Source organism: Gadus chalcogrammus, chromosome 11 (assembly GCF_026213295.1).
Source record: "Gadus chalcogrammus isolate NIFS_2021 chromosome 11, NIFS_Gcha_1.0, whole genome shotgun sequence".
In the NCBI taxonomy this organism is placed as follows: Eukaryota; Metazoa; Chordata; class Actinopteri; order Gadiformes; family Gadidae; genus Gadus; species Gadus chalcogrammus.
The window spans coordinates 2,787,140-2,802,538 of record NC_079422.1 but is presented as its reverse complement, the minus strand read 5'-3'; the positions used below and the strand labels follow the sequence as shown (position 1 = coordinate 2,802,538).

Sequence of the window (15,399 nt, the reverse complement as noted above, 5' to 3'; positions counted from 1 at the left end):
TAAACAGACAGAAAGTAAACTTGAATGAGTCTCATTGAGTGACACACATGCTATGCTTGGGTTGTAATACAGCGGGATCCCCCCCACCATCGCGTGTTTAAGGTCTTAAATTTCATTCAAGGTGGTATTAAAAAGGTCTTAAAAAGTCTTAAATTTGACTTGCTGAAACCTGCAGATACCCTGTATATGGTAAGAGCCTGGTAATACCATGGAAACAAACAAGGCTTCCTTTTACAGTACAGTTTCAGCTTACTTACTGGGTAAATTGTCGTGTTTTACTTGGTAACGTCGCAGAACGTACATGGTACAAGTTTGTGTTGACTGCATGGAAAAGGGAATAATGTATTACAAATTATATGGTAAGAACCTGGTAATACCATGGAAACAAACGAGGCTTCCTTTTACAGTACAGTTTCAGCTTAATTACTGGGTAAATTGTCGTGTTTTACTTGGTAACGTCGCAGAACGTACATGGTACAAGTTTGTGTTGACTGCATGGAAAAGGGAATAATGTATTACAAATTATATGGTAAGAACCTGGTAATACCATGGAAACAAACGAGGCTTCCTTTTACAGTACAGTTTCAGCTTAATTACTGGGTAAATTGTCGTGTTTTACTTGGTAACGTCGCAGAACGTACATGGTACAAGTTTGTGTTGACTGCATGGAAAAGGGAATAATGTATTACAAATTATATGGTAAGAACCTGGTAATACCATGGAAACAAACAAGGCTTCCTTTTACAGTACAGTTTCAGCTTAATTACTGGGTAAATTGTCGTGTTTTACTTGGTAACGTCGCAGAACGTACATGGTACAAGTTTGTGTTGACTGCATGGAAAAGGGAATAATGTATTACAAATTATATGGTAAGAACCTGGTAATACCATGGAAACAAACGAGGCTTCCTTTTACAGTACAGTTTCAGCTTAATTACTGGGTAAATTGTCGTGTTTTACTTGGTAACGTACATGGTACAAGTTTGTGTTGACTGCATGGAAAAGGGAATAATGTATTACAAATTATATGGTAAGAACCTGGTAATACCATGTAAACAAACGAGGCTTCCTTTTACAGTACAGTTTCAGCTTAATTACTAGGTAAATTGGTGTGTTTTACTTGGTAACGTCGCAGAACGTACATGGTACAAGTTTGTGTTGACTGCATGGATAATGGAATGTATCTATTATAAATTATATGGTAAGAACTAGGGCTGGGACGACGCGTCAACGTAATCGATTACGTCGACGCAGAAATTACGTCGACGCGAAAAATGCGCGTCGATTCGAAAGACGCAAAATAAAGATGGCAGCGGAGGAGCGTAATAACGCAAGTGGCTCTTCAGAATTCCTAAAGTGCAAGGCGACACGCAGTCGTTCTTCAAAAGTCTGGGAATATTTTCATTTAAAAGGGAACGATTCGGTGATATGCCGGCTGTGCAAACTGGAGATGGCTTTCCATTCCAGCACCACGGCGATGCACCAGCACTTGAAGAGGCGCCACCCGGGAGCAGCTGCGGATGACCGAGCACCGTAAGGTTTTTTTCAACTCCCCACTTCGCACTCGATGTTGAAGTAGGCTATAATACATTGTCGAAACCTAAAGTTTTAGGGTATGTAGTGTAAGTTTTCGGTGTAATTAATTACTACATTTAATATAGTCGTGTATTCAACGTGTGAAATTACAACGCTTGAGCAAGTCATGGCACGTCAGTGAGCACAGTTAGATGCCAGAACTAGTGCTATTCCGGTTTTAAACGAAAAATTGGCGCATGTCATAGTAACTGTGTTCACTGTCATGCAATGACTGCGCAAGTGACGTTTATGTATTATGTTACAAACATAATAATGTTTATAATAATAGGAATTGATTAGCCTACTTGTTGATATTAATCATAGGGCATATCCTCTGCTGAGGTGGATACATAGAAAAATCGTATATTGTGTTTCTTTGTTGTTGGTTTATTATATTTATTTTAATGCGTGTGTGTACTTTGTTTTCAGGGATAAGAAGAATAGTTTGGAAAACTACTTTTGCAAGAAAAATACAACCCCCTGCACCCCCCAGGAGGCTGCCATACTTACTGAGAGCGTTGTATCAATGATTTGCAAAGACATGAGGCCAATTTCTGTGGTTGAGGGCGAGGGATTTAAAGAAATGCTGACCACCTTCCAAGCAGGTTACACTCTACCTTCTAGGCGCCATTTCACTACTCTGATCGAGAAGAAGTATGAAACTTCAGTAGAGAAACTTAAAAACAAACTTAAAATGGCCACATCCAAAATCTCCCTTAGCACTGATGCCTGGACCAGTCTGGTGACAGAAGCCTACTTAGGGGTAACTTGTCATTTCATTGATGACAATTGGGAGCTTGTCTCCTTCAATTTGATAACACTGCCAGTTGAAGAACGCCACACAGCAGAAAACATTGCCTTATGGCTGGAGAATGTGGCAGAAAAATTCAACATTTCGTTTGAGAATGTCCTTGCTATCGTCCATGACAATGCAAGTAACATTGTGGCAGCTCTCAGAATCTTGGAAGAGAGATTTGGGGTGGTATCCCATCGGTGCGCTGGGCATACACTTCAACTGGTAGTCAACAACGCAATGAAGAACCCTGAGATTGACAAGGCACTCGCAGCTACACGGTGCCTTGTAAAACACATAAAGAAAAGTGAGCCAGCTACCACTAAGCTGAAGCTTAAACAACAACAGATGGGCACAGTTGAACATAAACTGATACAGGATGTAGCAGTCCGTTGGAACAGTTCATACTACATGATTGAACGTGTTTTAGAGCAGCGATGGCCGGTGGTTGCGACGCTATCAGATCCAGAAATCACACAGCGCGGAAAGCACTATCTTGATCTGAAAAACTATCAATGGACTCTTCTGGAGGAACTGGAGGTTGTGCTCAAGCCCTATGAGCAAGCCACGGTTTTCCTTAGTGGTCAATCTTATGTCACAGCCTCTGTTCTCCCCCCCCTGCTGAAGGGTCTCCTGAAATCCACCCGAAAAAAATCATTTGATTCTGCTGCCATGACCTTTTTCCAGACCAAAGCAGAAGAGGGGATATTGTCAAGGTGGCAGCAGGTGTTTGTATTTAAAGAGGGTGGGAAAAATGTGTCTCTCATTGCTGCTGCACTTGATCCCCGTTTTCGGAAATTGAAGTTCCTTCCAGCAGATGATGCTCTCAAACTGCAAGTGCAAATACAGAGTTTTGCTCTTGATATCGGAAGGAAGCAGAAATTGTTAGAGGCAGCTGTGAGGCAGGAAGCCTCAGCAAGCTCCCCACCAAAGAAGAGGTCCTGCTCTTTGTTGGACACTTTGTTGGGCTCAGATTCTGAGGGGGAAGACGAACAAAACATGGACCAGGTGGATGGTGACAGGGACAGTGAGACAGTCAGGAAAGAGGTGATGTCGTATTTTGAGGAAAACCCTATCCCAAGGGATGATAACCCCCTTACATGGTGGAAGGATAACGCCATAAGGTTCCCCACCCTGGCTGCAGTAGCCAAATCTTATTTGTCTATACCTGCCACATCAACGCCATCTGAAAGGCTTTTCTCAGTTGCTGGGAACATTGTTTCCAAAAAAAGGGCAAGCCTGACTCCTAAGCATGTGGAAATGCTTACATTCCTCCACTCTAATATATGACTGTATTTTGTCTTGAATGACACACACACACACACACACACACACACACACACACACACACACACACACACACACACACACACACACACACACACACACACACACACACACACACACACACACACACACACACACACACACACACACACACACACACACTTGTTATTTGCATGAATGAAGATGCTTTTTTTCAGTAAGCTAGGACTATGTTCATAAGTTCATAAAAAACATAAATGTTGAATTCTGAATATTTTTTATTTATTGTTGGAAAAGCACTTTTTTATATTAGCTTAAAGCCCCCACGTTTACAAAAGTTACTGTATTCTTTCAATAGCTCTAAGAAAGGGTGGCTGGTTTACCTTTTTATTTTTATATTGAATGCTTGAATTATATTGACATCAGAATGTTTATTTTTCTCTTGTACACTCTTACTAGAATTTTGAAAAATTCTATACTTTGTTATTTTTATGTGAATAAGGAATTAAAATATGCACTTTTTTTTCCAGTAAGCTAGCTGTGTTTTCATAAATGTTCAATTCTGTTGGTTCAGGAAGGACGGAAGGCCTTTGTGTTTTCAAGGCTTGAAGGTTTCATTGAATGCTACCTTCTAAGAATGTATTCCTTTGCACTTATTATGGCATTTTTAGGCAATAAACATGCATTGCAAAAAGGAATTCATGTTTTTTTCATTCAGATATGTAAATCAAAATTGCTATTAGTCAATTAATTGGGAGATAATCGATAATCGAAATCGAATCGAACTGAAAAAATGAATCGTTAGATGAATCGATGCATCGAAAAAATAATCGCTAGATTAATCGTTTAAAAAATAATCGTTTATCCCAGCCCTAGTAAGAACCTGGTAATACCATGGAAACAAACGGCTTTGTACCCAGTATTTAAGAAGATGTACCATAACACTAGAGGAAAACTGTTCCTGCAGAGGTTGTTACCAGGTAAGTAATTCCATAGTGGTAAATCGAATAAACCCTTTCTAAATGGGTGTAGCTACGAATAATAACTAAGAAAAAGTATTTTATTGGAAAGTACTATGCTAATTTATAGATAGTACATCATTATATTTGGGCTGTTACCTACATAAACCTTGGATAATAGGTGTTTCTAAGAATTGGTTGCCAAATTTCCTAGGAAGTACACAATATCGGAGTTATTACCAACCTAAAACAGTTACAACTACACACTACTTAGTTGAGTTGATGGGTAATAGTGGAGGTTTTACTTGGTACATCAGCTGTAATTCCTCTGTATTTACCTTCTTATTACCAGTGGTAATTACACAGTAATACACTATAATTTACCGGATAATTCCTCTGTATTTACCTTCTTATTACCAGTGGTAATTACCCAGTAATACACTATGATTTACCATGTATTTACCGGGTAACTACCTCTGTATTTACCTTCTTATTACCAGTGGTAATTACCCAGTAATACACTATAATTTACCATGTATGTACCGGGTAAATACCTAGTAATTAGGGGACTGTAAAAGGAAGGGTTACCGAGACGTTTACGCGTGGACGCATGAACGCATGAACCCATAGAACGCTGTGAGAAACACTGTCTCGAGTAATATGTTAAAATAAGGATGAAATCTCCCAGCTCTGAGAGAGCACACTAATCTATTTGAAATATCAAGAGTGAGTTGGAATGGCCTACTCGCATAAATAATTGTGATACACCAACATTGTTAACTGCCATACATAGCTAAACGAGCAAATGAAAAATTAAATACCAACGCGACTGAAGCTATTAACAATAATAGACAATAGATATATTATTATAAATAATAATATAAAATTATACCGTAATGTACCCGTTCTTTGTCTTTGGATCTTTTGAATAAATGGATCGATATGTGAATCGCATCGCGAGCAGAGGAACGTGAGAGTTAGTGAGTTAGTGTAAAAACCTTTTAGTGATAATCAATTACCACAGTGCCTAAAACCCATCAACTTCATTCATGTTAATGTGAAAGGAAAAAACCTCGGACACGAGAAGTTAACTGAGCAGTGCACTAGGCCCTCTCGAATGCCAGGCCGAAACAACATGTCTCGCTACGACTCCTTTCAGCTGCCCACCCCTCCTTCTCCAGCAAAAAGTAATAACAGAAAACGGCTAATAAAACGCTTGAGGTGGCGTTATGAACAGGAAACTTACACATTTTTTAGTACACGGTATAAAGATAATTATGAACCTTTGATTGCGAACGTAGAGTTCTGTGTTGTACCACACCGACGTGTGCAACGAACTCACCGAATTCGACCGGATGTAAAATCCGTATGCTGTGGAAGACCACCTTCCCAGCCGTTTTGACGCTGCTTTGTTATCGCAAAACATAGTTATACGTTAACGCCGCCATGCTTGGCCCCACAGAACACTAGCTGCTACGATAGGGTAAAGCTCGAACAGCGCAGACGACTCTGACCCGAGGGCGAACGTGCCAGCTTCGACTGGCCATCTCTCAGCAAACCATTGCCCTTGGAAGAAACCCCCGAACCCGACCGAGGGAGCCGCATCCTGAAGCTGGACTGGTAGAGCTGTGAGAGAGAATACGCTGCGGGGGCTAACGCGGGGACTGCAGTAGCCATGGTAGCAGGGCACGTGCCAGGTGCGTAGCCTGTGAAGGCGGAGGAAGCCGAGCGGTTTCTGGAAGTAGAAAGGCGCCGTGGCGACTGACAACAGCGGGTTGGGGGCCTGGACCCGTCCGGGAGTTCCGCATGGTGTTTCGATGGCGTCCATCCTGGCGCCAATGCTTTGCACCAACTCGGCGAGGGTTTGTAGAACCAGGCGGATGTCCGTGTTGGGAACTTGTTGGTGGTGTTGTTGAGGATACCGGGGACCGAAATGAATGGCTTTCTGCGCTCGCCTGCCCCGGACCAGAAGTAGTAGGCCGACCAGCACGAATCCGAAGTTATGACCTCTTGGTGTGTATTAACCGACATAGCAACTGAGCGACGAGATATGCGAGATAATCGGAAGCACAGTAAAGCAGCAGCGTGCGTCGAACGAAGACCTGAGCAGCAAAGACAAATGTTAGACTACTCTTTATAGAGCAGGTGTAGGTAGGTGATTGGTAGCTGGTGATTGGTGATTGGCGGCCAGCCGCGCATGATTTGAGTCCTCATGGTAGAACTACCAGCAAGCTTAACATTTGCAGTGTCAAAATGTAACACCATCAGTGTATTATTGTTTAACACTGAATAGAGTTGCTTCCAGAGTTACTCAATATCTAACCCTCTAAAGAGTTGATTTATATATTGTTATGACTATGGTCATTTCTTGTGTTCGGTCTGCTGTGTGCTTGTGTGCCCTGTGCTTTTTTCTCTTTCTCCTGACATGCATAAATGAGTGTGCCAGGACGCGGAGATGATTGGTGGACGAGGTTCGAGCCCTGGCCTGTGGTTGGCTGCAGCCGGGAACCAACCACTACAAAGGAGCCAAGATGGCGGCCGTCTGTGGGCAGCCGGTTTTTCCCCCGTCCTCTTCCTCTTCCAACCGGCCACATTGTCGTTCTGTCTTGTGGGACATTACCTAATAGTTGATAGTTAACGTGTGTGATCGTAAGGGTGGACTGCCAGTTTTGTTTACGGTGTTTTCTCTTGTTTTACTTAGATAGGGAGGTAAGATTTGTAGTTTGTTTTCTTAAGGCTAGTTTCTTACTTTCTAGATAGGTTTGTGTTATTTGTTATTTTGGCCTTGGTCCGCCCTGAAGTTTATTTTGTATATCTATAGATTTATTTACTAACTTGCATAAATAAATCTTTCCTTCACACAAATTATGATTTGGGTTGTGGCTACTTGGGAGTTGGGGAAGACAAGGGCTCATTCATGTTAGGCCCTAGGCACCCCTAGACTGGGGCGTAACAATATATTTTTAAACACTGTAATCCCTAATGCTACATGGTCAAATATAATTACTTCTAAATCATATTATATTCCTACAGTGCATTATTATAAGGAAGAAAAAAAACAAGGCAAAAAGATGGTTCAAATGAAATTGTATTTTCAAGTACACCACATTTAACACAGCATTAGCTTTAACATGTTTAACAACTGCCAGCCTCAGCACGGGTCACCATATGGCAAAATGTACATTTCTTCATCCATCTCATTAGAGTACTGTTCCTCTCATAGGGTCACACAATATGGCACAATGTATAATTTTTCATCCATCCCATTAGAAAACTGTTTATCATAGGGTCTATAATAAATCAACTTATCAACAGAAATAACAGAAAATTAATCATTCCTCTCCTGGATACAGTAGGCATTAAGGTGCTCATCAAAATAAAGAGTATCAACTGTGCCAGTCAAAATTAAAGCTTGATCGTCATTTATAATGATACTGTTGATCTTTCCAAAAACAGGCATTTCTATATTTGATGAAATACAAACAAACATACCAGTTTGATACTCAGTTCCATAGTTCTTCACCCACTTGGTAGTTGAAACATCAGAGTATGCATTCAAGTTTAACATTGCAAGTAAAGTCTCACCACCTTCCTAATTATGAATTGTTTCCTTCCTTACTGGACCAAACTCAAACCTCTGAAAATTCTCCCAGTGATAAGCTAACTGTCTCTGGTGTTGTTTTACCAATGCTTTTGTGATATTTTTGAAATTCTTGACAGATCTTTTAAAGAAGTTATGTTTGGCCTCAAACCTGATACACCATACATGAAGGAGTGGGCCTATTTTACGAATACAGCTGGGGTAATGTATCATAAAATGATGCTTTGGAATAAGTCTTCTCTCAGGAAACAAATATTTGAACAGCTTGTGATCATTAATTAAATGCTTCAGATAATATGTCATACCATTAGTAACAACTGGTGAAAACACTATATTCACAATTTGAATCAAGAGGAGGAGCAAGTTCCAAAAACTTATTTCTTTCAACTACATCACCAAAAATTAGAGGAGTGTTTCGCACAAGGCACCATGACTGAATAGCATTCAAACCAAGATATTTGCTACCTTCATCCATTTTCAACCCACTGGGCCTGTTTCTTCCCACATTAAAACCATAGTTGAAACTTTGAATTCTTTGTGATAATGATTCCAAAGATGTTTCTCCTTGACAAGGTATTGAAAGACAAGTTTTAGTTCGTACTGCACTACACCTTCAAGCAAGTCGTGCATGATGTCAACCGCATAGTTATCAGAGATGTAGAAAAAAATGCAATGTATTGAGCTCGCATGTGTTCTGGACACCAAATGTTGACGCCGACATAGGATCTTCCTGTAGAGCTGCACAATGTTCTGTATGGATTTATTTTGTACGAAAAATCAAGCCAGGGTGATCTTCGGTGAAGACAGATTGAAGCTCTTCCTTAGTGCTTAAACAAAATCTACAACAATACGTTGCAGAGAAGGACTCAAGATAACCAAACAGCCCGTGTAAACCTAGGTTATCACCTGTTACTTGAATGATGGACCCTAGCAATGGTGAGTCAGAGAAAGGCACTTCTATTCCTTCAATTTCTAGTTTTTTAACATCATCAATGAGAGGCTTCAGTATTTCACTGAATCCATACTTTTTCAGGTCTTGTGAGTGAAAAAGTGCCACAACATGAATATTCATAAATACAGAATTGCATTTTGGGGGCAGGTTCCTCAATATAAAGTAAATACAACCAAGCTTGTGTATCCCCTTCTTTGACCCTAAGGGATTTGCGGTCTCAAAATCATCATAATACAGTTGAATCTGTAAAGCATGTTTTTCCTGGCAAAACACTGCATTTGTTTTGAAGTATGAACCATCACATATATCTTTAAAAATACCTTCTTCCTGTTGTTTGTCCTGCAGGAAACTTTTGCACAATTCACTATTTCTGAACATAGACTTCAAGGTTCCTAAGATGGGTACATACACACATTTATCCGTTACAGGGATCTGATTGTAAACTCCTGTTGTTCGATCTCTACGTACATCAAATCGCACCCCAAGAACATACTCAACAGGCTCAACTATTTCCCACTTTTCACTTTTAGAACTTCTGTCGTTTGGCTCCTGTATTTAAGACTGCGAAAGGATTTGGTAGTTGACCCAAACAACTTTCTATGATGGTGGGGCCCCTAAAAGGAGCAGGGAGCTACGGGGTTAAGGCATGCTGACCTCAGCCTAGTGTTTTGGGCTATCTTTGTTGACCATTTGCTGACCAATTGCTGACTGTTCAGGTTAAGATGAATTTATGACTGAACGGAGGCAGACACCTCAAGGAGAAGCCAGTTTGTGTGTATAAAAAGACGCCGCAGTTTGTGAACCACAGTGACTCTATAGACCCACTCAGGCTGTTGTCGTTGTTGTTTTTCTGCACGATAAAGTCTTTTGTCAATTCTTGCTCCGGACCCCTCGTTTTCATTTTACTCTCTCTCTCTCTTGAATTAGTCTAAGTGTTTATATCTCGATTAATCTACTACATAATTGGCGTAACGACCAGGAGGAAATAGGGACTCGCCAGCTGCCGGGCCAGAGGACGGGACGCGAACGGATCATACGACCAGAGCTCAAGGGTAAGTTGTCTTGACATATATAGGATAGAGTCGTTTGATCTGTTCTTGCCCCGTCTGAAACACTCAGCAGCAGGTAAAGTGTCTCTTTGATCAAACAAACCAAAATTATAGATAAATGAGCGAGTGAGCGATACGGGGGCTCCGGGAGAGATTGACGTGCGCGCGCACATATGCCATAACGTGTTCTGTGGTTCTAAATGACCAAGACGCTTTGTGGCTCCCTATTTTGATACGAGTTGTTGTTATTGGTGTTTTGGTGTTTTGTTTAAATAGGCCTTCTGTAAAGTCCTGTGGCTGTCTTCTGGAGGAAGGAAGGACAGTGTGGGTCCGCAGGTCGAAAGAGTGCGTGCCTGTTGGATTTCTGAGATCTCGATTGGAGTTGGGTCCGCAGGCCGAAAGAGTGCGAGCCTGTTGGATTTCTGAGATCTCGGTTGGAGTTGGGTCCGCAGGCCGAAAGAGTGCGAGCCTGTTGGATTTCTGAGATCTCGATTGGAGTTGGGTCCACAGGCCGAAAGAGTGCGAGCCTGTTGGATTTCTGAGATCTCGATTCGAGTTGGGTCCGCAGGTCGAAAGAGTTCGTACCTGTTTCTGAGATCTCGTTGGAGTTGGGTTGAAATTCATTGCCGTCGATGAATTAATTTCATTTTATTTGAGTTTCCTTGAAGTGCCGACTACTGTGTTTTAAGTTCGGGTTAGTAGCTCAGAGTTGGGGTACTCGACTGTTCATGTTTTAATCAAAAGGCCAGTTTCTACACTCGGTCAACTTTTTCTTTGTAATTAATTGCAAACAATTCAGACATTTTTCAATATAATATTAAAATTGTATGAATCGGTTTATTGTCTGTATTTAAGTCATGTTAGGATTAAGTTACCTCGGAGATTTTTACGACCCGGTTTATTTTTGTTGATTCTGTCATAAATAAATTAGGCGGACAGAGAATAGTTAATTTGTTTGAAGTAGTTGATAATCATAAATAAATTAGACGGATAGAGAATAGTTAACTTGTTGAAGTACTGAATAAATGTGTAAATCTTCTTTGATTTAAACATCATCGCGCTGACTAACTGCACGTGCACGAGCAATCACACAGGGGACGAGCAGGAGCCTGCAAAGCAGGGAGGGAGACAAGCGCCGGGGGGGGAGTTCACGTTTGTAGCTTAGAGATAATGAAGTATTGAAACTAACTATTAGAATAAACTCAAATAAATTGTATTAATAAATAGTGTATTTCAAAATAAATAAATAAAGTAATAAAGTAATAATTAAAAATGGCAACAACAGCGGTAGAAGTTTTGAGTAGAGACCGTCTATTGCTCAAAGGAGAGATGATAAAGATCTCTGAGAAATGGGAAGAAAGGACAGAAGGATCAGGCACTATATCATAAGGTCATGCATAATAACAATATTGACCATCATTGCTATGCTAATGACACGCAAATCTATGTATCGCTATCACCAAATGACTATCGGCCCATAGATCTGCTGTGCCAGTGCATTGAGCAAGTGAAAGACTGGATGTGCCGAAATTTCCTTCAGCTAAATGAGGATAAAACAGAGATAATTGTATTTGGTGCTAAAACGGAAAGGCTTAAAGTAACCCATCACCTTCACTCTCTGTCCCTGAAAACCTCAATCAAAGCCAGAAACCTAGGGGTTATCATGGATTCTGATTTACATTTCGAAAGTCACATCAAATCAGTTACAAAATCTGCATATTATCACCTTAAAAATGTAGCAAGACTTAGAGGGCTCATGTCCACCGAAGACTTACAAAAACTTGTACATGCCTTTATCACTAGTAAGCTTGATTACTGCAATGGTCTCCTTACAGGTCTCCCAAAACAAACTATAAGGAAGCTTCAGCTTGTTCAGAATGCTGCTGCTAGAGTTTTAACAAAGACCAAAAAATTTGAACATATTACACCAATTCTTAAATCGTTACATTGGCTTCCTGTAGGTCAGAGAATTGATTTTAAAATCATGTTGCTAACCTATAAATCCCTACATGGTTCAGGCCCAAAATATTTAACTGATATGCTTCCACTACATAAGCCTTCTAGAACACTAAGATCTTCTGAGACCAATCTGTTAATTATCCCCAGAGTAAACACGAAACATGGGAAAGCAGGATTTAGTTACTATGCAACAAATAGCTGGAATAAACACCCTGAGGATTTAAGACTTGCCCCAACTCTGAGCACCTTCAAAACAAGATTGAAGACTTTTATGTTTGCTTTAGCTTTCTGCTCCTGAGTTTGTATTTGTATAAGGGTTAGAGTCCTGAGTTTTGTTTGTATTTGTATAAGGGTTAGAGTCCTGAGTTTGTTTGTATTTGTATAAGGGTTAGAGTCCTGAGTTTAGTTTGTATTTGTATAAGGGTTAGAGTCCTGAGTTTGTAGAATAAGGCCTTTGGTCAGGGTTAGAGTCCTAGAATATTGTAATAGCATGTCATCCAAGTGATTTGTTCATCTTTGCTAGTTTGTCAATGTTGATACGTGTACCTTTATTTTACTAAAATGCCTTTTTAACTTTCCCTTTATTTTCTATTTTTACCAGAAAAATGCATGATCTGATACCAGAGAGAAAGGTTGCTGGGCTAGAGTCCTAGAAGCTGGGTTAGAGTCCTAGAATATTGTCCTTTAGGTCGGGTTGTAGTCCCGACTTGGGTTCCAGAGAGTCTGTTGATCTGATCTTAAATAACTTTCAATTGAATTTTCTCACTTTCTTAAATACATTGCACTTTAAATTTTACTTACTAAAATGCCTTTTTAACTTTCTATTTTACTCATTTCTTTGCATATGTTTTCTTTTACTTATCTATTATTTTATTTTATTGTATAACAATGTTTATATGTGAAGCACTTTGAGGCTGCCTTGTGTATGAAAAGTGCTATATAAATAAAGTTGCCTTGCCTTGCCTTGCCTATATGGCCCATGGAAGGGACTTTTGATCCAATAATGTATAGGGACATGGAGGTAGTGATAAGGAATTACATAGATAACAGAAGTGGAAAAACGGCCTTAGCGAAGAGGGACAGGGAAAAGTTAGTACTAGCTTTGTTCCTAGAGGAAGGAGAGAGGTGGTGCGCATTACAACGAGTGGCCAGAAAAATAATCACAAAGGAAGAAGAGGCTCAACCTTTGCCTCTGAAGCTTGAGCCACCGCCGTACAAACCAACCAACATGTATCCACTGGTAACAGGCAACGTGGAATTTAAAGGGGAAGTCACACTAGATTAAGGAGATAATAAATGTAGTGAGGGTGAAAACGAGAATGAAGGAGAGGAGGAGGATGACATTGAGCATGTTGGTGAAGGGTCATCACAACCATGTGTAAAACACATTACTAAGAATGCTGAAAGGAAATTAAAGAAGCGGAACGAAAGAAAGGAGGAGTGGTCTAGTGGGACACAAGGGGCAGAGGAGCCTGGCTGCAGTACAGCAGTACTAAGCCCCACACCACTCGAGTTAGATGAGAAACTAAGGAAATCACAAAGAGGAAAAAAGGCACCCGACACCGTCCCAGGAATTTTTCCTATTTTAGTCAAAGGACAACAGGTCCACTATCAACCGTGGGGCTCACAGGACTTGGAGGGAGTCATTTCTAAACTCCCTAACATACAAAACGGGGCGTCTAAATGGGTTAGAACATTTGAGGAACTCACAGTGGGAAAGTTAATGGCAGTGGGGGACCTGAAAGCTCTGTTGGCAAGAGTATTGGGGTTATCTAAGATGGAGTCTGTACTGAGGAATGGAGGGTTGGATATACTGGATGGAAAGTATGATGAGACTACACTTGATCATTACAGAGGGGCGATGTGGGCCACACTCAGGAGGGAGTTCCCGGTCCGCATGGATCCTAAAAACATGAGAGGTCTCCCTATTGGTGACACAGAGAACCCTGCATCCTACCTACAGGGCCAAGTAGACAGATGGCGCATGGAGACGGATGAGGATCCTGAGATCCATCCGGTGTTCTCCGTTTTGTTTAGAAACTCTGTGATAGAGACACTTCCCAGCCAAATCAAAGCCAAGCTAGAGGATGTGGTTGGACTGTTTACATCAGGATCTCAGAGATTTTAATGACCATTTAGTTCATGCAGTGGATGAATATCGTCAGAATAAACAAAGAATACAGGAACAAAGCAAGGAGGTTCAGAGGAAGCTATATCAGCTTCAGCTGGAAGATCTCACAAGGAAGGAAAGAGATAAGAAGAGACATGCAGGTGTTTAGAACCAGCTGCTGTAATATCGCAAGCCGCCCAGCAGGGCGCACTTCAAAACCAATATCCACGATTGGCATTTTCTCTCCCAGTACAACAGCCTCAGAGCCAACTGTCACCTACTCCACCTGTTACACATGTACACATCCATAATTATGGGAACCCCACAAATAAAAATAGACAGAATCAGGAACAGGGGTCCCAAGGACAGAATAGAAATAATCAACAGCAGGATTCCAAGGACAACGCAGAGGTCCTTTAATATGTTATGGGTGCAACCAGGAAGGACATATGAAGAGAAATTGTTTGACTAACCCTCTACCATCCCAGCAAGGACAGGGTAACGGTTATCAGGGAAGGCAGGAACAAGGAGGTAGCTACCAGGCAGGTCCCTTTATGGGACAGGGATACTAGGGGTGCCCAGAGAATCCACAGGGGGAGGGTCAGCTTGTAGCAATCACAAAACAAGCTGATGAGGAACCGATACTGCAGGTTCTGATAAATTATAGAGGCATGCCAATGATGGCCCACACTGGAGCCACTAACACTTGCGTAGGTCCAAATTATGCCTCTCACCTCCCCATGGCAGGAAAATTCACCAAAACTTTAGGATTCTCGAACACACGCAGTTAATACCTATGACAGCTCCAAGTCATAGGTATAGCTCCATTCTTATTTTAAGTTGTATATGTGAGCGAATGAGTGGTGAGTGAGTGAGTGAGTGAGTGAGTGAGTGAGTGAGTGAGTGAGTGAGTGAGTGAGTGAGTGAGAAAGAGTTACATTGAGTTGAGTTAGAGGGGTCAGATGAAGTGATTTGTGAAGAGTGAGACAGAGAAGAGGAAGAGTGTGTGGATTGGCAACGAGAAGTGGCGATGAGATTGGAGAAGGCTTTCCGGTTAGAATTTTCTTTGGGGAGAATGATATCTTTCGATGGTCTTTTAAGATTAATAATCTAGTTTTGGAGTGTGTCCAAAAACG

At 41.0% G+C, this 15,399-nt stretch overlaps 1 protein-coding gene across 1 annotated transcript; it reads left to right on the top strand.

Moving 5' to 3' along the window:
* Nucleotides 1-1,105: 1,105 nt before the first annotated feature.
* Nucleotides 1,106-4,975, top strand: LOC130391305 (E3 SUMO-protein ligase ZBED1-like). The gene is made up of 2 exons (XM_056601368.1): nt 1,106-1,532; nt 2,004-4,975. The coding sequence occupies exons 1-2, from the start codon at nt 1,198-1,200 to the stop codon at nt 3,655-3,657; spliced, it is 1,989 nt and encodes a 662-aa protein (XP_056457343.1). The 5' UTR covers nt 1,106-1,197; the 3' UTR covers nt 3,658-4,975.
* The last annotated feature ends 10,424 nt before the right edge of the window (nt 4,976-15,399 follow it).